The 21,996-nt window shown below is 41.9% G+C and overlaps 2 protein-coding genes across 3 annotated transcripts; both read left to right on the plus strand.

The window, feature by feature from the left end:
- The first annotated feature begins 392 nt into the window (after positions 1 to 392).
- Positions 393 to 4,667, plus strand: LOC109872900 (uncharacterized). 2 transcript variants are annotated; one of them, XM_031816031.1, is made up of 10 exons: positions 399 to 550; positions 657 to 707; positions 903 to 1,214; positions 1,546 to 1,857; positions 2,079 to 2,198; positions 2,687 to 2,711; positions 2,813 to 2,862; positions 2,994 to 3,009; positions 3,145 to 3,197; positions 3,611 to 4,667. In XM_031816031.1, the coding sequence occupies exons 1-10, from the start codon at positions 442 to 444 to the stop codon at positions 3,733 to 3,735; spliced, it is 1,173 nt and encodes a 390-aa protein (XP_031671891.1). In that variant the 5' UTR covers positions 399 to 441; the 3' UTR covers positions 3,736 to 4,667. The 2 variants fall into 2 exon arrangements, with proteins under 2 accessions (XP_031671892.1, XP_031671891.1); XM_031816032.1 differs by lacking the exon at positions 1,546 to 1,857 and having other exon boundaries at positions 393 to 550; positions 3,611 to 3,873.
- An 853-nt stretch (positions 4,668 to 5,520) lies between these two features.
- LOC109887060 (neuronal acetylcholine receptor subunit alpha-5) lies at positions 5,521 to 20,039 on the plus strand. Its single transcript, XM_020478561.2, has 8 exons — positions 5,521 to 5,983; positions 6,204 to 6,359; positions 11,478 to 11,629; positions 12,784 to 12,828; positions 15,463 to 15,572; positions 17,980 to 18,157; positions 18,324 to 19,055; positions 19,360 to 20,039. Exons 2-8 carry the CDS (start codon positions 6,281 to 6,283, stop codon positions 19,516 to 19,518), a joined length of 1,455 nt encoding a protein of 484 aa, XP_020334150.1. The 5' UTR covers positions 5,521 to 5,983; positions 6,204 to 6,280; the 3' UTR covers positions 19,519 to 20,039.
- The last annotated feature ends 1,957 nt before the right edge of the window (positions 20,040 to 21,996 follow it).

Raw genomic sequence — 21,996 nt, forward strand, 5'->3', positions numbered from 1 at the left:
ACATACAGTACCAAATGTTTGCAGTCACAGTCAACTGTATTGAAACCCTTAAATTGCCATATTATATACCATTCGGAATGAAGAATTTTTCATTATTATAAACTAATCTGTAAAGTCAAGTTTAGCAAAACATTTGTTTATACAGTATTATAACTGCAGATTAGTCCACTAGCAGTTCTGTAAGGAAAACCTGTAAATGTTAATGAAAGTATGATATTTAATAAATAAACACATTTGATATAAGGTTCCACATGTCACTGACTATTTCAATTGATAGCTTATGTACCAGGACCCTTCTCCTCTGCAACATAAGGGTGTGCATAAAGTATGCCTAAAAATGTCCTAAGTATTTGAGAAAGCTCACCAAACAGACCAATGTTCCGGGTTTCGATTCGTTCAATGTGTGGTTACCATCATTAGTCTGAAAAGGTGAGGTACAGTATGTCAACAATGCATTTCCATCACTCCACACCAATGAATCCATCACTCCACACCACTGAAGTCTCAGCCAACATCATGGCAGCAGTAGGACTCCTCTGGCTTGTGATCGGTGAGTATTTTGTACTGTTCAAGTAATACAAACCTTTTCAGAGAAATATTGATGTTCATTTCCTGAACATAATACTTTCTCTAAGTGTATACATTTTTCCACGCAGCCACAGCCTCCATCCTTGTCAAATGTGAGGATGCAAAATCTGAAGACAAAAGTACAGTATTTCTGTATCTTATTTTGTAGTGATTATTGATTAGTGTTTCATCAATACTTAATTACATCAATGTATAACATACAGTATATACCTTTAAAACACAAATGACCTTCTTAGTAATAAACACACTTACATTTAGGGGAAAACCTAATTTCCACTTAAGTTCACCCCTTATTGGCATTTGTTTCTATGCAGACATCTACCCAGCAAAGATCTTTGGACTGTCTAATGTGACTAAAGGAGTAAATGTCCATTTTATATGTAGCATTACTGGCATCAGAGGACCTGAGGAAAAGTTAAATGTTTACCTTTGCAAGAATGGAGTTGGGATAAGAATTGCGAAGCTGGAGAAAGGTGAAAATGACGCTATTTTCACCATGAAGGATGTTACAAGAGAAGACTCAGGCAACTACAGCTGTGTTTACACCAGAGATAAACCTGTACCCAGTCACTTACAGTCAACAGGGGAGAATTTAATAGTCTTTCATGTCGATGGAGAATGGAAAGGTAAGATTCTGTCAATATTTGTGTATAATGCATGTTTGTAATGATAAGATTGCTATCCATACTGTATATTTGTCAATTTGTTGCAGTGTAGTTTGAATATTTGTCATTCAGACACATTTTCAGCCAATATATTGCTTTGTAATGAAAGGCTACATACTCAGACTCAGCAACAAGTTAAACACCAGTGTGTACTGTACACCAGAATCTATTATATCAATGTTCTACACCTTTAAAACACAAATGACCTTCTTAGTAATAAACACACTTACATTTAGGGGAAAACCTAATTTCCACTTAAGTTCACCCCTTATTGGCATTTGTTTCTATGCAGAGATCTACCCAGCAAAGATCTTTGGACTGTCTAATGTGACTGAAGGAGTAAATGTCAATTTTATATGTAGCATTACTGGCATCAGAGGACCTGAGGACAAGTTAAATGTTTACCTTTGCAAGAATGGAGTTGGGATAAGAATTGCGAAGCTGGAGAAAGGTAAAGATGATGCTATTTTCACCATGAAGGATGTTACAAGAGAAGACTCAGGCAACTACAGCTGTGTTTACACCAGAGATAAACCTGTACCCAGTCACTTGAAGTCAACAGGGGAGAATTTAATAGTCTTTCATGTCGATGGAGAATGGAAAGGTAAGATTCTGTCAATATTTGTGTATAATGTATGTTTGTAAGATTGCTATCCACACTGTATATTTGTCAACTTGTTGCAGTGCAGTTTGAATATTTTTCATTCAGACACATTTTCAGCCAATATATTGCTTTGTAAAGAAAGGCTACATACTCCGACTCAGCAACAAGTTAAACATCAGCGTACTGTACACCAGAGTCTAATTTATCAATGTTCTTCACAGAGGGACTACATAATATGGGAGGACAAGGCAGAGCAGGACTGGCAGCAGCCTTGGTCCTCCTGTTCCTGACTCTGTCGTTACTGCTGTTACTGTGGAGGTGCTGGGGGATCCTGAAACCAAGTAAGTGAAGTGAACCTTTTCTGTTTGGTTTAGGCCAGTAATCAAATCTTAACAGCTGAAAATTCACTTTTAAAAGGCATTTTCACTGCCGTTTGCGGAGATCGCATTCACAAAATGCTGCAGATGACGGCCCAATCGGAAATTCCCTTTACATGTCAAACAATTCATGTGGAATTTGGAATTTTGATAAACTAATCTGTTAACAGTCAAGTTAAGCAAGATATGTGTTAATATATTGTAACTGTAGATTTGTACACTCGCAGTTCATATTCACGAAACGTTGCAAATGACAGCTCAATCGGAAAGCACCTTTAAATATCAAGCTAGCTGTAACAAAAATCTAACGCGGATATGATTGAATCCCGGCCTTACAATCACCATATGTGGCATGGTGGGAGATAGTGAGCAAATGCTTGATGTTAATCTAAGTGTCTATGTATTGTAACACAATGGCTTAAGTCATTCCTTACTGTTGCTTTCTGTTACAGTGATAGGCATTGACCATCAACCAAGGTATAGCAAACCTACCAAATGAAAATAAAATACTACTACTTGATTTATCAATGTCCACATTGTTGAGACAGGAAATACAAATATTTGTATTCTTCCCTTAGTGAGACTCAGGATACGGATCAAACATACTGTCTAATCTCAGTTGTACCAGGTACAATATATTAGTTCATATTTTTACATTGCAAATTTAGCATCACATATTGTTCATTTTCTTAAGTTATTTAAGTACTAAGTTATACTGCATGTTTTCTGTCTTTGATTTTCATATGCTGGATGTTCTAGTCGCAGCTGGTGTAATGTAAGTTTCTCTTCGTTTGCAATCCCGCTCGTACATTTCCTTCAGTATCAGGGACATGGATGAGGCTTACTGTTGATATTTCTCTAATTACATATTTACATTTATGAGTATGAAGTTCATTTTCTGTTTCTGCAGCTCTCCAACTGATCCTACAGGAAATGAGGCACTGCACAGTGTAATAACTAGAGGTGGGTACTAAAAAAGAAACAAGTAGAATAGAATACCTAACATGTACTGTCTGATGGGTTACAAAGGTAGGTTCATGTCATACCTATTTTTATCTGTTGTCTGTTATACTGACGTAGAGGCAGCCCTGAGCATCCCACGTAACCAGATACTACACAGGTGGATGAATATTTAGCCACATACACACAGAGACCAACAGGCCTGCAGACAGAGGAAGGCAATGTGAGCAAAGACTCATAACACAACTCAAAGTCCCACAAAACTCAAACTACAGTGCACTGTATTTATATAAAGATACATTTGACTGTAGCGATTTGGTTTCCCACAGACACTTAATTCTCAGAACACTCAGTTAACTTTCTCTACATTCAGTATCCAGCATGATTGACTAAATCTAGCAACCTCTGCCCCTCAGTGAAAAGACCAGAACAGCAGGGTGAAACTGCCATCTATGCCAAAGTGACCAAAACAAAGAAGGAGAAAGAAAAACAGGACCCTGTTTACAGTCTGCTGAACAGAGAAGACACCATGATACTGTAGTAGTGCTATACTGTAGTGCTATACTGTAGTGCTATATAGTAGTGCTATACAGTAGGGCTATTGTCACGCCCTGACCTTGGATATCTCTGTTTTCTTTATATTTTGGTTAGGTCAGGGTGTGACTAGGGTGGGTATGCTAGTTTTTGTATTGTCTAGGGTTTTTGTATGTCTAGGGTTTTTGTATGTCTAGGGTTGTTGTATGTCTAGGGTTGTTGTAGGTCTAGGGTTTTTTGTATCTCTATGTTGGCCTGATATGGTTCTCAATCAGAGACAGCTGTTCATCGTTGTCTCTGATTGGGGGATCAGCCATTTCCCATTTGTGTTTCGTGGGATCTTGTCTATGTGCCTGTCAGCACTCGTTTGTATAGCTTCACGTTTCGTTTTGTTATTTTGTTAGTTTGTTCAGTGTTCATTCTTTAAATACATAAGAATGTACACATACCACTCTGCGCCTTGGTCCGATCCTTATAATGAACGTGACAGCTATATAGTAGTGCTATACAGTAGGGCTATACAGTAGTGCTATACAGTAGGGTTATATAGTAGTGCCTTACAGCAGTGCTATACAGTAATGCTGTACAGTAGTGCTATACAGTAGTGCTATACAGTAGTGCCATACAGTAGTGCTATACTGTAGAGCTATACTGTAGTGCCTTATAGTTGTGCTATACAGTAGTGCTATACTGTAATGCTATACTGTAGTATATGACATGTGAATAGAGTCTGAGGATATTAATACTGTACACCTAGGCATATGCCAAGATGTGTTTTTTAAATACTGATTTGGTTTTGAACTTCATTTGATGCATTCTGCAGTCTGGGTGCTATCTTTGAGCCTAGCAAAGATGTAGAAGACATTATTCGACCTTTTATTCAATAAAAACAAACCAAGCTTGAATAAGCTATATTAAAGCTATATTAATTCAAACAAAGTGTCAGCCAATTATTTCCACCGGTTTGTTATGCCAACATGAAAATATGAACTAAGACACACAAATGAATAATAAGACAAGACTGAGACATACATAGAGAAAGAGAACAAAGAAGGAGAATATGTGGCAGGCTAATGTGGTTACAGTGTTTCTATAGAAAGCTCAGTCTAATGGAAGAGGGAGACAGAGCTTAGTAATAGACAAGCCGCCATCATCATGTCTCCCAGCAGAGGGGGAGAGGGGAGGAGGAGGGGAGAGGAGGGAAAGAGTGGTAGGCTGGCTGCACCATACAGTATTACCACTTCTCCACACACACCATGACCCATGGGCTAGGCAGAAGAGGTTTTTTCCTTCCAGTATTTTCCATTTGCTGTCCCTCTCACAAGGCGTAATCATCATAGACCCGTGTCTCACACTAGATGGCGTCACTCCTACACAATGCTCGTCCCTCAACCCATCAGTGCAGACGGCTGTCAAATATATGATGTGAGACAATGTGACTCACAGACATGCATACCCACACACACACACAAAATAACATCGCAAAATCTGAATATTCTCTTCCCACAGGTACTCCAGCTACTGTAGTATCAGGGGTATGGATGCTGTTTATTAGAGAAGCTCTCAAAAAACACATACAGATACACACATGCTCCTCCATCCCTATTAACCCTGCCATTAAACCTGAAGCAACAGCCTTAAGTTACCTTAGTTAGACGTATGGTTGAGGCAGACTCGCTGCTAGCCACTGTCTGTGGGGAGAGAAAAAGAGAGAACAACATCAGTGTGCTGGATCTATATAGGTAGAGCTGCTAGGGCAGGGCTTGCAGTGTAGACACTTGGCTGTGGATAGGCTACAGGCTGCAGGCAGTGTGCTGCTGGGGAAGATACCTGATAGTGATTAGTGATCAGACTCTTCTGGGAGAGAGAGGGGGGCTGGCTTTCTGGAGGAGGTTGAGGAGGAGGAGGAGGCGAAGGAGGAGAGAGAGGAGAGAAAGGGGGGCTGGTTTTCTGGAGGAGTTTGAGGAGGAGGAAAAGGAGGAGAGAGAGCGTGCTACCGTTCATTTAGAGGCAGCAGCAAGAGACTGAAGCATCGTCTGTCTGAGCTGAGGCAGGGCTGCATGGAATGGAGGAATACTAGAGAGCAGCGCTGCTTGTCTGTCTGCCGACACACTGTCTGGACTCTCACGCTGCATTCAGGATAGATTGTGTGTTGAGTGGATGATAGGAATAGAGGATGCAGGTGTGATATGCACAGTATGTCTGTTTGTGATCATATGTGAATGGGTTTGTGTGTGTTCACTACATCCAAGCAGGTGAGTGTAATGTGTTCGCATGTACACTGTTGTGCATGTGTGTATTTGTGAAATGTGTAAGATGAAATGTGTATGTTTGCAAATGTGCAAATTAGTTTCTATGTGTATGCAGTGCGTACCTGTATCCATGTTTGTGTATACATGTAAGGTATCTAAACGGATGCATACATATCCCATAACTTCCTCTGTTTGTGCACTGTGTTGTGCTGTGTTTTCCTAGACTCTAGTTGTGTTGTAGTCATGGCTGCCTGAGGGACTGCTCCCTGGCTGTGTGGATCTGGAGCCCCCTCTGATATCATGCTGAGAGTTGGGCCAGCGGCCACCACTCTACTCCTGCTGCTGTCATACTGCTGCTGCCACCTGTGTCACTCTCTGGGTAAGTTCTCCTCACAGTACCACCGTGGAGGACATGAACAACACTCTCAGAGTGATGGGCCATCAGAGATGTTATCAGACTGAGAGAAACCCACTCTGCACAACTAGGATCATCTACTGGGAACAGGATGATAAGGAGATGAGCTGCAGGGCAGATGGGAAATCTGAGGGTGGGAGATAGTGAAGAGGCAACGCCAGCTGAGACTAATATTAAATTAAAAGAGGAACTGATGAGGGATGGTCATTAACAGATGGGCTGAGTAATGTCAGTATGACCACTCAATATATTCAAACCTAATTTCCCTTTTAAGTAGATTTCTAATCAAAGTGTATGGTCTCAGAGACTTTGCCCAACCTTTGTTATGAAAGTGAGTGATTTGGTTTCCTGTTCTCAGTTAATTCAGTATATATGATACGCAGCCCTGTCTGGTTTAGTGCAGTAATTTCCTGTGGTTGGTGACCTTCTGTTCAGCTGGGAGAGGTGATGAGCTGAATAAGGGAAGAAATATCTCTATTAACGACTTGGGGAAAGAACCTCAGAGTTCTAATAACTCTGTCCAGTCAATATCAGAAATATAAGCTGGCCAGCCCAGATAGCTGGCCAGCCCAGATAGCTCCACACGGCTGCCTCCTCCATGCCACCTGTGCAGAAACAGGATTGATTCTCGTTTGACGCTCACTGTAATTTGTTTTGAATAAGAGCGTGAGCGTCTGCTAAATAACTCAAATGGAAACATGTAATGGAGCTCCTCTTATGAAATTCTATCCTTCGTTAGCGGACTGGGTTAAATAACATGGGCTGTGTAGACAGCAGAAGAGGTTTAGGAGATGTGTAAGGTGACAGATTTTATTCTGTCATCTCTTGGGGTGTTTTTGTAAACCCCACATTTTCGAGGTGACTCATAAAATATTCACATCTTTCATCAGTACAGTACACAGCCAGGGATCCTCTGGAGAGATAGACTGGCCTAATGCCTCACTGGCCACACAATCAGGTTACACTAATTGTAGATACACTACCGTTCAAAAGTTTGGGGTCACTTACAAATGTCCTTTTTTTTCAAATAAAAGCATTATTTTTGTCCATTTAAATAACATAAAATTGATCAGAAGTACAGTGTAGACATTGTTAATGTTGTAAATTACTATTTTAATGGAATATCTACATTGGCGTACAGAGGCCCATTATCAGCAACCATCACTCCTGTGTTCCAATGGCACGTTGTGTGAGCTAATCCAAGTGTATTATTTTAAAAGGCTAATTGATCATTAGAAAACCCTTTTGCAATTATGTTAACACAGCTGAAAACTGTTATTCTGAAGAAACAATAAAACTGGCCTTCTTTAGACTAGTTGAGTATCTGGAGCAACAGTATTTGTGGGTTCGATTACAGGCTCAAAATGGACAAAAACAAATAATGTATTCTTCTTCTGAATCTCGTCAGTCTATTCTTGTTCTGAGAAATGAAGGCTACTCCATGCAAGAAATTGTCAAGAAACTGAAGCTCTTGTACAACGCTGTGTACTACTCCCTTCACAGAACAGCGCAAACGGTCTCTAACCAGAGTAAAAAGAAGAGTGGGAGGCCCCGGTGCACAACTGAGCAAGAGGACAAGTACATTAGAGTGTTTAGTTTGAAAAACAGATGACTCACAAGTCCTCAACTGGCAGCTTCATTAAATAGTACCCGCAAAACACCAGTCTCAAAGTCTACAGTGAAGAGGCGACTCCGGGATGCTGGCCTTCTAGGCAGAGTTCCTCTGTCCAGTGTCTGTGTTCTTTTGCCCATCTTAATCTTTTCTTTTTATTGGCCAGTCTGAAATGTGGCTGTTTCTTTGCAACTCTGCCTAGAAGGCCAGCAGAAGAAAGGTCTTTGTTTCTGGCCATTTTGAGCCGGTAACCGAACCCACAAATACTCAACTAGTCTAAAGAAGGACAGTTTTTTTGCTTCTTTAATCAGAACATCAGTTTTCAGCTGTGCTAACATATTTGCAAATGGGTTTTCTAATGATCAATTAGAACACCTATGTAGATATTCCATTAAACATTTTTATTTATTTTATTTCACCTTTATTTAACCAGGTAGGCTAGTTGAGAACAAGTTCTCATTTACAACTGCGACCTGGCCAAGATAAAGCATAACAGTTCGACACATACAACAACACAGTTACACATGAAATGAACAAACATACAGTCAATAATACAGTAGAAAAGTATATATACAGTGTGTGCATATGAGGCAATAAATAGGCCATTGTGGCGAAGTAATTACAATATAGCAATTAAACACTGGAATGGTAGATGTGCAGAAGATGAATGTGCAAGTAGAGATACTGGGGTGCAAAGGAGCAAGATAAATAAATAAATACAGTATGGGGATGAGGTAGTTGGATGGGCTATTTAAAGATGGGCTATGTACAGGTGCAGTGATCTGTGAGCTGCTCTGACAGCTGGTGCTTAAAGCTAGTGAGGGAGATATGGGTCTCCAGCTTCAGTGATTTTTGCAGTTTGTTCCAGTCATTGGCAGCAGAGAACTGTAAGGAAAGGCAGCCAAAGAGGAATTGGCTTTGGGGGTGACCAGATATACCTGCTGGAGTGCGTGCTATGAGAGGGTGCTGCTATGGTGACTAAAATCTTCCATTTCCAGCTACAATATTAATTTACAACATTAACAATGTCAACACTGTATTTCTGATCAATTTGATGTTATTTTAATGGACAAAAAAAAAGTGCTTTTCTTTCAAAAACAAGGAAATGTCTAAGTGACCCCAAACTTTTGAACAGTAGTGTAAGACTGAGCATTTATAACACAATCTATACACTGGATTAGATATATTGTAAAGGGTTGGGAAGTGGACTTTAGATTGTGTTTATCATTCTATCATGACAATGCATGCTGAATTGTTGCTCCACTACAGAAGCAACTATAATGGAGTCCATGTATGTAATGCCCTTGTTCTGTGAGGATTTTCCAGTTGTGCAGACTCTTCCCCTCTGATTTGATATAGATGTCTTTGCTCAGTTTAAATTAACAGTGTCCCGTGGTTCTCAGCATACTTGCTGGTGTTAGTCTAATTAAGGACAACAGAGTCAGCTGCAGAAGAGATTTAGCACGAGTTGTCTTTACCCACTTAAATGATTTGTATTTCATATAAATCTTATTTAAAAAGTATTACTTAGCTCATTGCTAAATTACTACTTGTAATGACATACAATAGATGATGGTTGTACTGTAGGTGTTATATGACACATTGTTGGATTATATTTATATTGGTTTTCACAAAGGGTAGTGTTCAGAATCTCCCAGAGAAGCCAGACATGAAGCAGGATTTTCTGCAGGAAGCTGTGCTGAGAGACAGAACGTGTAAAGATGATGAATCTGCTAATCCCAGTGATATTGACTGAGGAGGTCTAAGAATGCTGCTATTGATCCTGAGCCTGAGGATGACACAGGGGTGTTAACTGTAGTCGGCCCCGCATTGGGCCTGTCATCCTCAGGTACATTTACAGCCATATTGAACGCACATAAAATAAGCCCATAAGCATGTGGGGAATGATTTAAGAGCATTGTGTCCCTCAAGAATTTAATCAATACTTCTTCATTTTCTCTGAGCTGGAGAGCTGTTTCCAGCAGTAATACAGCAACGTTACATCCTTCGTTTGAACTAAAGTGCTGAATATAATAATTGAATCCTGAGATTTGCTTGTGCTTAATTCTGCATTTACAGAGTCCAACTCTAGATTTCCCTCCCAGTCAGCAGTTGTATGTGGACTAGAGTGACGGCTGACATCATTAATATGAAAGGTGCACCTTCGGTCTCTCTCTGTCTAAAACCCAGCGAGCCCTTAGGGGGCACAAAGACCTCACTGTGTCCTTCACACATAAAATGCTTCCTCTATCTAAAGCTTCACCCTCTAGCCTTTCTCTCCATCATCAACCCCCCTAGGGCCTACACCACCAGGCTGTCATGGATACCAGCATGCCACAGAGGCCAGCTGATGCACTGATACAATAAGGTATCCATCAAGCACAGTCACAACATCAGATCCATCTGTAATGAAGTTATGGAGAGTGAAACTCATTGGGGCTTCCTTCCTCATAATCCAGATAGAAAACACACGGAGACAAATTAAATTAGACCAGAGCGGGGGATGACTGACTGAGGAGTACAGAGAGAGACACTAAATAGAACAGAGCTGACAGGAAGAAACACATTAGTGTTGGATGATGGTAGGAGGCTGACTAGGCAGCCCACACTATTGAAACCTTCCCACCTGACACTAGTGGTGGCATCACACACATGGAACAATGGAGTCATATTTAATCTCTCCATGTCTATGCAGCCGGCAGACAGTGAGTCATCAATTACGGAGGAAATTGGTGCACAAATGCAACTATCTTTAGTTTATACTGTGCCAAACCTTCATTAGCTTTTAAAGGTTTGGACAGCCTTTTATTGCCTGAACCCCAGCCAAGTGACTCTTACCTTTAATCACTGTTAGATTGTTTATAGGCCTACTTCCATGGTGAAGAACTGGGGATGAAGCACCACTCTGTATTGGTAGCAGAGGAGTCTTGTCCAGGGAGGAAGAGGATGATTCATTTGATGGAAAAAACAATAAAACATATTATTCAAAAATCCTCCCTGTAAATAGAATTACACCTCTGTTATACACACCAACAAATCTGATCAAACATACTAGTTTGCAGAGAGTTCTAAAAGGAAGGACACACTTGACCATGGTCTCCTTCCATGAGTGGAAAACCCCAAATCATGAATAAAAGGTATTGACGATGTTGCCATGGCAAAGTGACAGTTAGCTTTCTTCCTCTCTAGATAGCGAATGTCTGGTCCTGGTCTGAGGGTAAACAGGGACCAGAGATGTGATTGATTATGATGCTGATGATGATGCTGAGAGCCCTGGGGTGATTTCCTGCACGTTAAACTGGAGATTGATGGGGTTATTGACAAAGTGTCAGGTGCCAGGGACTATGAATCATTGTCAATGTGCTTTAGCTGGGCTGAACAATGGCCATGAGCTGTTACCAGGATAATACCCCCTGTTAACACGTCGCTGACATGATGCAGGCTAATGTGGTGTTTCCCTGCCTCTATAGGAATCCCTAAACTGTCCTCCTATGCCAAGACAGAGGACAAACTGTTCAAGAACCTCTTCAGAAACTACCAGAAATGGGTGAGGCCTGTGGAATACCTCAACGGCACAGTACGGGTCAGATTTGGACTGGCCATCTCCCAGCTAGTGGACGTGGTGAGAAAAATATGAATATTATGGGATATTGTGGTTTGTGTCTTCCTGATGATTATTTTGATGTTTGTCAATCCAAGCTGGACTTTCAAGGCAAAGAATCAGTGGAGGAAAAAGTACTCAATTCTCATACTTGAGTAAAAGTAAAGATACCTTAATAGAAAATGACTCAAGTAAAAGTGAAAGTAATCCAGTAAAATACTACTTGAGTAAAAGTCTGAAAGTATTTGGTTTAAAATATACTTAAGTATCAAAAGTATAAACCATTTTAAATTGTTTAAATTAAGCAAACCAGACGGCACCATTTTCTTGTTTTTTTATTTATTTATCAGTAGCCAGGGGCACACTCCAACACTCAGACATTCTTTACAAATGAAGAATGTGTGTTTAGTGAGGCCGCCAGATCAATGGCAGTAGGGATGACCAGCGATGTTGTCATGTTCATCATAACGAGGAGACCAAGGCGTGATAAGAATACATTCTTCTTTTAACAAAATGACCGTGACGCTACACTAACAAGTGCTGACAGGCAACTACACATAGAAAATAACCCACCAAACCAAAATTGCAAATGGCAACCTAAATAGGATCCCCAATCAGAGACAACGATAAACAGCTGTCTCTGATTGGGAACCAATTCAGGCCACCATAGACCTATAATAAACCTAGACTGACAAACACCCCTAGAAAAACAAAAAACCCTAGACAGGACAAACAAGCATACCCATCCTCGTCACACCCTGACCTGACCAAACTAATACATAAAACATAGACAACTAAGGTCAGGGCGTGACATATGTTTTCTTCTAAGTGTGTGCATTGGACCATTTTCCTGTCCTGCTAAGCATTCTAAATGTAATGAGTACTTTTGGGTGTCAGGGAAAATGTATTCTGTAAAAAGTACATTATTTTCTTCAGGAATGTAGTGAAGTAAAAGTAAACATTATCAAAAATATAAACAGCAAAGTACAGATACCCCCAAAAACTACTTGAGTAGTTTAAAGTATTTTTTTACTTAAGTACATTACATCACTGCAAAGAATATATCACTATAAATACATTTAGACTAATTTACATTCTGTTTTTTACCACATACTGACTGTATAACAACACAAAGGTACAGATAAAACCTTTACAGTATGCTCTCTCCATTACAGGACGAGAAGAACCAGTTGATGACAACCAATGTGTGGATGAAACAGGCAAGATCTTAAAAATATTTTGGGGGGGTATAGTATAATTAAGTGATATTTCCTGAGAAGCCAGTGTTTGGAGGATAAATTAGCACGGTGGTTGTTAGGCCCGAGACGAAGTCGAGTGCTGGCAAACCATGCCAATATGTCCTCCAATCACCGTCTTTGAGGGCATCACCTTTATACAATGGGTTACCAACATATTTATATTATGATTAGCATATTTTAATTAAAAAGTTATTTTGAGGAATTTATTCATACTATTTCATCGTTCCACAAGATATAGTCCTGACACAAATCTAGGTGTTTCTACCTAAGCCTGCTGGTTGTTCATTCTATCGGTTTGGTTCTCAGAGACGTGACCCAGTTGTTAAGTATTTTTGTTCTGTATCTATGGACGCGACCCAGTCGTTCGTTTAAGCTGTTTTCTAGTGACATTCATTTGGATACATCCATAACAATGATGATGCGCGATTTCACCTGCCATAGAAAATGTGCTCGCTCGTCAGAACACTGTTGTTCAGAGGAGTTAGCCAACAACAAAGCTAACACAATCACTTCAAACTGAAGCTGGAAAGACCGCAAACTAGCTGCACTTCATTTATTTGACCTGTTTCTAATGACATTTCTTTGTATATATCCCTCCCAAAAATGGACTGGCTGAGAAAAGCTGCCTGCTTGTCTGTCTTGTCCCTACTCCCGACCCCTACAAGTTCATTACTATGGGACAGCTGGAGATCAAATTTCAAAATTAAACAATGGTACAAATGTCAGAGAGACAGACAGCAAGGTTTATACAAATATCCACTATTGAAAACCAAATGCTAGTCTAACAGAAATGGGAGACAATGTCTAGGTGCTTTTTACATTGGAGGTCATGTTATAAATTGTCTGGCTGGGCTGATGAGACAGTGGATTGCACAGTGAGATTGAACAGTGCAAATAGGCATTTCAACGTCACAGCTTTAGCCGGTGGTAACTTGTGGAATAGACACCGACTGGAATGCGGTTTTAACCAATCAGCGTCCAGGATTAGACCCACCCATTGTATAATTCACAACACTCTACAGCAGTGGTTCCCAACCAGGGTTACTAGGACCCCCGGGGGTACTTGGCCTATCCAGAGGGGGTAATTGAAAAGACTCATAAGTCCACAGGGTTACATGCACATAAGCGGGTACTTCAGGGGTACTCCAGGCAAAGCAAAATTCAGTTGGGAGTACAATAACCAAAAAAGGTTGGGAACCACTGCTCTACAGCAGCGTCAGCTAGACATACAAAGGCGACATGGCATTTAGAGTAACAATCAACCTCCCTTCCCCCTGCATGTCCCCTTGTTCTGGTGGCATTTCACGAAAAGCTCACATCTTCATTTCTCCCCACCCTCCTCCACCTTCCCTTGTGCCCACACGAGCCACCCACTTTGCAACTCCCGCCCCCCGGCATCCTGCCTTGCCACCCAGCCCTCTTGGCAGCTTAATTCATATCCTCTGACTGCATCGGCTATCTGCAGCCAGGGAATCATCACTCCAGACCAGGGTCTGCGGGTCAGCCTCTCCCAAGTATGCCACAATGACAAACAACTCCATGCAAATCAGAGGACAGAGGGCAATAGCTAACATGGCCACAGTGGTGGAAAAAGTACTAAATACTCATACTTGAGTAAAAGTAAAGATACCTTAATAGAAAAAGACTCAAGTAAAAGTGAGTCATCCAATAAAATACTACTTCAGTAAAAGTCTAAAAGTATTTGGGTTTAAATATTCTTAAGTTTCAAAAGTAAATGTAATTGCTAAAATATACTTAAGTGTCGAAAGTAAAAGTATGAATAAATTAAAATTCCTTCTATTAAGCAAACCAGATGGCACAATTTATTTTACAGATAGCCAGGGTCACACTCCAACACTCAGACATTGTTTACAAATAAAGCATTTGTGTTTAGTGAGTCCGCCAGATCAGAGGCAGTAGGCATGACCAGGGATGTTCTCTTGATAATTGTGTGAATTGGACCATTTTCTGCCCTGCTAAGCATATAACGTGTACTTTTGGGTGTCAGGGAAAATGTATGGAGTAAAAAGTACATCATTTTCATTAGGAATGTAGTGAAGTAAAAGTAAAAGTTCAGATACACCCAAAAAATACTTAAGTAGTACTTTAAAGTATTTTTTACTTAAGTACTTTACACCACTGCATGGCCACATCTATTTGTCAGCGGTGAATGAGGACATAAGGTTGAAGATATTGCTCTGTCCACGTCAGTGCTTCTCTCCTATCTACTTTATTTGTTTCTTTAACCTGTCTCCTCCCCTTCATCTACACTGATTGAAGTGGATTTAACAAGTGACATCAACAAGGGATCATAGTTTTCACCTGGATTCACCTGGTCAGTCTATGTCCTGGAAAGAGCAGGTGTTCTTAATGTTTTGTACACTCAGTATATAGTGTAGTGCAATCAAATGTATCTCATGAGGAGAAAAGTAATTCATGGCGAGCTCCAGCAAAAGTCTTGTCAAATGGATCCGCTTGTAAAAAGAGATGACTCATCCCTCTCTCTCGCTCTCTCCCTCCCTCTCTCTCTCTCTCGCTCTCTCTCTCTCTCTCTCTCTCTCTCTCTCTCTCTCTCTCTCTCTCTCTCCTGTTTAGGAATGGTTGGACATGAAGCTACGCTGGGACCCTGATGACTACCTGGGCATCACTAACATCAGAGTCCCCTCGGACTCCATCTGGATCCCAGACATTGTGCTCTATGACAAGTAAGTACCATGCCCGACAGACTGCCAACAGTAGAACAAAAGATGGCACTGATATTGAACTAACACTTTCGGTTCAATATAATCTCCACATTAGGGTTGCAAAGGGAGGGTATATTACCAGTGCTTGACTTGGGCCGTAGCTGTCCGGAACGCCGTACTAGCACAACGTACAGCTCCTCTTTAAAAACAAAGTTGCCTTTCGCTGGCCCAGATTCACACACCGAGCCAAAAAATGTTGATAAAATCTGAATGAAGGTGGGATCGTCATTGAATAGCAATGGCGAGTTTCTGCTTTGTTCACGTTTATTTGTCGCTAGTCTCTGAATCTGTGAGTGCCAATATAGGCTGTTCGAGATAGCGCAGATTGAAAAAGTGCTAGGCTGAATGGCATGAATCCTGCTCCAAACGGTCAAATTAGGGTTTGTAAGGTAATGAAAAATAGTTGAATAATTGTTTCGAATGTAATTCAAAAAAGCACACTTTTAAATATGGTCAATCAATAAAAATAACTACATATCAGCCATTATCGGAATGACCCTTTAGTGCATGTCTGTGGTGTTGCGTATGTGTCAGTGTGGTGTTGCGTGTGTGCCAGTGTGGGGTTGCGTGTGTGCCAGTGTGGGGTTGCGTGTGTGCCAGTGTGGGGTTGCGTGTGTGCCAGTGTGGGGTTGCGTGTGTGCCAGTGTGGGGTTGCGTGTGTGCCAGTGTGGGGTTGCCCGAGGAGAGAGAGCGCGACATTCCAGCAGCAGGTATTCCATAATGACAGACAGACTAACTCGATCACCAATTCAATATATAACTTGTAGCAGTTATCTCGCTAGTTAACTAACGTATAGCTAACTAAGCATTCATTTCGTTGTTGCCTTTCCACCGGCACTGTAGAGCCTATCTGCAATGTTAAACAACTGTGATTCCCCCCTATTAAACAGTAGACATGTAATTGCGATAACGTAAAAATATTCTAAGAAATTGACAAATACATTTTTGTGCATAGATCTCCCTCAAAACATAAATATTTGTGCCTTATATATAAACAGGTCTAGTTAATACCTTGCTTTGAAGAAGCCTACCTTATCCATTTGTTGAATGAGAGAATCATTTTTATAGAGACAAAAGTATTTGGTTGTAATGTTGAAAAAGCCAAGCCTGCACACCCTGCTCTCCAGATAGAGAGTTAGTCACATGTTGTCAACATGGGGTCAACTCTCTAACAGTCCATTTCTATCTGGGGGGCTAAGTGCCTTGATCAAGGGCACAACAGCAGGAGAACGACGTGGTAGGTCTACATGGAATCAGACACTTCATCTTTCCAGTGTCAATAATGCTTGCTTTTTCATGTAGGCTATAATAATAGTCTTTTTTAAAAAAATTTAAAGGTCATATAGAAGTAATGGAAAATGAGTTTAATCCACTAACAGTGAATAATCAGAGGTCTCTATAACATAATCTCTAATGTACCGACTTGGAATAATACAGCTCCTACACTACTTCCATCCCAAGTCAAGTCAAGCACTGCATAATACTGGAAACTTTCCATGTTCACCAGTAAACTACCAGAATTTTGGTATGTTTCATGGATTTGATGTAATCTATTACAAGACATCTAGTGGCCCTTTTGGGTACTTCAGATTATCACAGGTGTCTGTAACAATCTCTGGCCCTCTGTGGCTGTTTTTACACAGGAAGCCCAATTCTGATCTTTTTTCTACTAATTGGTCGTTTGATGAATCACATCAGATCTTTTCACATTAGATATTTTTCAGAGTTGATCTGATTGTTCAAAAGACCAATGAATTAAAACAATCAGAATTGTGTAAATGCAGTCTTAGTGGCCTCATCACAGAAAATATCTTAAATAATTTAATAAGATGATTAAAAAAATTCATAAAATAGAATGAAAAAGCTGTAAAACATGAACCTAAATATAAACCATCAATTTAGTGAATACCATTGGTGTTTAATATGAGGGTTTCAAACATTTTTACTATGTCAGTATGTGTTTGTCAGTGTTTTGGCGTCAAACTGGTGGCAGTTGTGTTGCAGAGTTAATTGAAAAGAATGCTTTTTTAATTACTTAGGTTATTTTCTCTTGAACCATATGGTCTTTCTACTAGAAACTCATGGACAATATGGACACAGATATAATACATTAATACTATATATTCATTAAAAAAAATATATATTTTTCAAGTATAAATGACGAAAGTTACGATAGATTGCTATAGATTGTCTGTTAAATACCAAAATTGAAGATTCCAGTAACTTTGGGAAATTACCGGTAGCTTTGCAACCCTACACAGCATAGACTATATTTTGAACAGCACAAATTAAATGAATCCAACACATCAAGAAAAGCCTGATTCAACCCCGTAGAAGAATAACAGATGTTAACCCTTTCCTCTAACAGTGCCGATGGACGTTTTGAGGGCTCTGTCACCAAGGCTGTTGTCAAGTATGATGGCACCATCATCTGGACACAGCCCGCTAACTACAAGTCAGCCTGCATCATCGATGTCACCTTCTTCCCCTTTGACCTGCAGAACTGCTCCATGAAGTTTGGCTCCTGGACCTATGATGGCTCACAGGTTGTAGCCTACACAGCATTGTGAAACAGTCTACAGTATAGTAATGACCATACGGTCTTTAATTTATGTTAGAAATGTGTTAATCTCTTGTTTATACTTTGGGGAGTTGAAGGGAAGACACGTCTGTTGATGTTTAATCTTTTCTAACCTTGTATTCATTCAATAGGTTGACATCCTCCTGGAGGACTTCCATGTAGATAAGAGGGACTACTTTGACAATGGTGAATGGGAGATAGTGAAAGCGACAGGCAGCCGTGGTCTGAGGATGGACGGTCCCTGCCACTTCCCCTTCATCACCTACTCCTTTATCATCCGTAGACTGCCGCTCTTCTACACCCTCTTCCTCATTATCCCCTGTATCGGCCTTTCCTTCCTCACCATCCTGGTCTTCTACCTGCCCTCCAATGGCGGGGAGAAGATCTCCCTGTGCACCTCTGTGCTGGTGTCCCTCACCGTCTTCCTCCTCGTGATCGAGGAGATTATTCCGTCCTCCTCCAAGGTCATCCCTCTTATCGGGGAGTACCTGGTGTTCACCATGATCTTTGTCACGCTCTCAATTGTCATTACCGTCTTCGCTATCAACATCCACCACCGCTCCTCATCCACGCACCAAGGCATGGCGCCATGGGTGCGCCGTATCTTCCTGCACAGGCTGCCTAAGCTGCTGTGTATGCGCAGCCACGTGGACCGCTATGCTACCCCAGGCGGTGCCAGGGAAGGACTAACAGGGAGAGAGTGGGCAGGACTGGCAAGAAGAGAGGGGGTAGTAGGGGCCATTACGACGGGTTCTTCACCAGAGTCCACCCCTCATCTCTCCTCTAGGAATAACCTGCAGGCTGCTTTGGACTCTATCCGCTACATCACCATGCATGTGGTCAAGGAGAACGAGGTCAGAGAGGTAAGAACCCATTGAGTTACAGAGAATCAGTCTGCCCCTCAGTATCAATGACAAAGTTGGCATGAGAGAATATTGTGTTTATTTGTTATGACTTGAACACCATTCAAAATCAATTCTATAGTACTGAATTTAGGTTTTTGAAGTCTTACTGTAATTCTCTCTATATATTCATCTCCATACTGTATATTTGTCTCCATCCTCTGATTGTCACATGCAACTGCACCTCTGAGTGCAAAGCCCTCCCAGCCTGTGTCAACGAGGTCATGTGTTGGTGTCTGAAGGGCGTTTTGGTCTCTCTCTCCAGGTGGTGCAGGACTGGAAGTTTGTGGCTCAAGTTCTAGATCGTGTGTTCCTGTGGACCTTTCTCCTGGTCTCAGTACTGGGCTCTGCTCTGCTCTTCATCCCTGTCATCTACAAATGGGCAAACATCATCGTCCCCAACCATGCAGGCGGCAGCGGATAAGACTAAACTGAGACTAAGTGCACTGAGCACAATAATTTCAGAGACATTACAGTCAGTGCAGATAAAGAGACACTTACTCACGTGGGTGTGGGAGACCAGTTATAATTGCAATGGATTCTAGTTCCATCATGATTTTTGATTTGTGTAAATGAATGAGGGATTATTGTCTCTATGTTGCTGTATCTGTTTATAGATTAAATTAACAATCAATTGTTTTATATTCTGAATGGAGGATACCTCCCTATAGGCATATCTCACAAAGTAAAGTATAACAACGAATACAATTCTACAAGTTAGTGTCTTTCTTGCCTCTGAAAAACAGGCTTCTCACAGTTAAGGAGACAGGATTATGGAAGGCTGGCCACATGAGACTAGCTAATAGTTAACAGGTGTTAATTCATAACTTTTAATCCACCCCTTTGTAAATAAGTGTACAGTACCCTTTACCATTACCCTTTTATATATATGACCCATTACCTTTTATGTTTAAGTCAACATTAACCTTGTAACGGCTTTCCTCCTCTTCGTCTGAAGAGGAGTAGCAAGGATCGGACCAATACGCAGTGTGGTAAGTGTCCATGATACTTTAATAATCACTAAACACGACAAAATACAAAAATAACAAAGTGAATGAAAACGGAAACAACAAACCCCCCCCCCCCCCCCCCCCAAAGGTGTGAACTCCGGCCACAAAACCTGAACCTATAGGGGAGGGTCTGGGTGGGTGTCTGTCCACGGTGGCGGCTCTGGAGCGGGACGTGGACCCCGCTTCATCATAGTCTTTAACCGATTCTTAGCCCGCCTCCGTGGCGCCTTTCGAGCGGCGACCCTCGCCGCCGACCTCGGACTGGGGACCCTAACAACGGGTCCCGACGTGAAGGGCGATTCTGGCAGCTCCTGACTGACGGGCTGCTCTGGCAGCTCAGGACAGACGGGCGACTCTGGCAGCTCAGGGCAGACGGGCGACTCTGGCAGCTCAGGGCAGACGGGCGACTCTGGCAGCTCAGGACAGACGGGCGACTCTGGCAGCTCAGGACAGACGGGCGACTCTGGCAGCTCAGGACAGACGGGCGACTCTGGCAGCTCAGGACAGACGGGCGACTCTGGCAGCGCTGGACAGGAGGGAGCACCTGGAGGAAGGAGACGGAGAGACAGCCTGGTGCGTGGAGGAGGCACCGGATAGACCGGACCGTGGAGGCGCACTGGAGGTCTCGAGCGCCGATCCTGCACAACCCTACCTGGCTGGATACTCCCCGTCCGCACTGGGCTGTGCTGGCGAACTGGGGACACCGTGCGTAGGGCTGGTGCCATGTACCCCGGCCCAAGGAGATGCACTGGAGACCGGATGCGATGAGCCGGCTTCATGGCACCTGGCTCGATGCCCACTCTAGCCCGGCCGATACGAGGCGCTGCGATGTAACGCACCGGGCTATGCCTGCGCACCGGGGACACCGTGCGTCTCACGGCATAACACGGTGCCTGCCCGGTCCACCTCTCTCCACAGTAAGCACAGGGAGTTGGCTCAGGTCTCCTACCTGCCTCAGCCACACTTCCCGTGTGCCACCCCCCCTCCCCCCAATACATTTTTGGGGCTGCTTCTCGGGCTTCCTTGACCGCCGTGCGGAACTCCATTCTCCGGTATCCCTCCTCGCACTGTTCCAGAGAATCCCAGTAAGGGTTCCGGCACTCTCCCTGGGTCGACCGACCACCTTTCTATCTCGTCCCATGTTGTTACCTCTTCCAGATAGCGCTGCTCCTTACCACGCTGCATGGTCCTTTGGTGGTGGGTGATTCTGTAACGCTCGTCGTGGGTGGAAGAAGAGGAGGACCAATACGCAGCGTGGTAAGTGTTCATGATACGAATAATCACTGAACACGACAAAATACAAAATACAAAAAGTGAATGAAAACGAAAAACGAAACAGTCCTGAATGGTGACACAAACAACAAAACAGGAAACAATCACCCACGAAACACAGGTGGGGAAAGGCTACCTAAGTATGATTCTCAATCAGAGACAACTAACGACACCTGCCTCTTGATTGAGAACCATACCAGGCCAAACACAAAAACGCAACATAGAAAAACAAACATAGACAACCCACCCAACTCACTCCCTGACCATACTAAAACAAAGACAAAACAAAAGAACTAAGGTCAAAACGTGACAAACCTTTTATACCCTTTTATATACACTACCCTTTATATTACCCTTACATTACACTTTTCTATTTTATTAACTCTAGGTTGGTAAATTACAACAACAAAATTTTTTTTTAACAGTGGCTACATTCTCAGAAAAGCAGTGTTACATAACAAGATCAAGAAAGAGTTTAATTATAATCCACTTGAACAAGCTTCACTGAAGAATTCAGCTGTGAATGCTCTTGTATGAGCAAAAACTACTGTTTTAATGTAACTACTTTCCAGCTTCTAAGACCATCTCTTTGCATTACAGAGGTGTCTTGAGATGAGGTT

The sequence above is a fragment of the Oncorhynchus kisutch genome, linkage group LG3 (assembly GCF_002021735.2).
Source record: "Oncorhynchus kisutch isolate 150728-3 linkage group LG3, Okis_V2, whole genome shotgun sequence".
Lineage (NCBI taxonomy): Eukaryota > Metazoa > Chordata > Actinopteri > Salmoniformes > Salmonidae > Oncorhynchus > Oncorhynchus kisutch.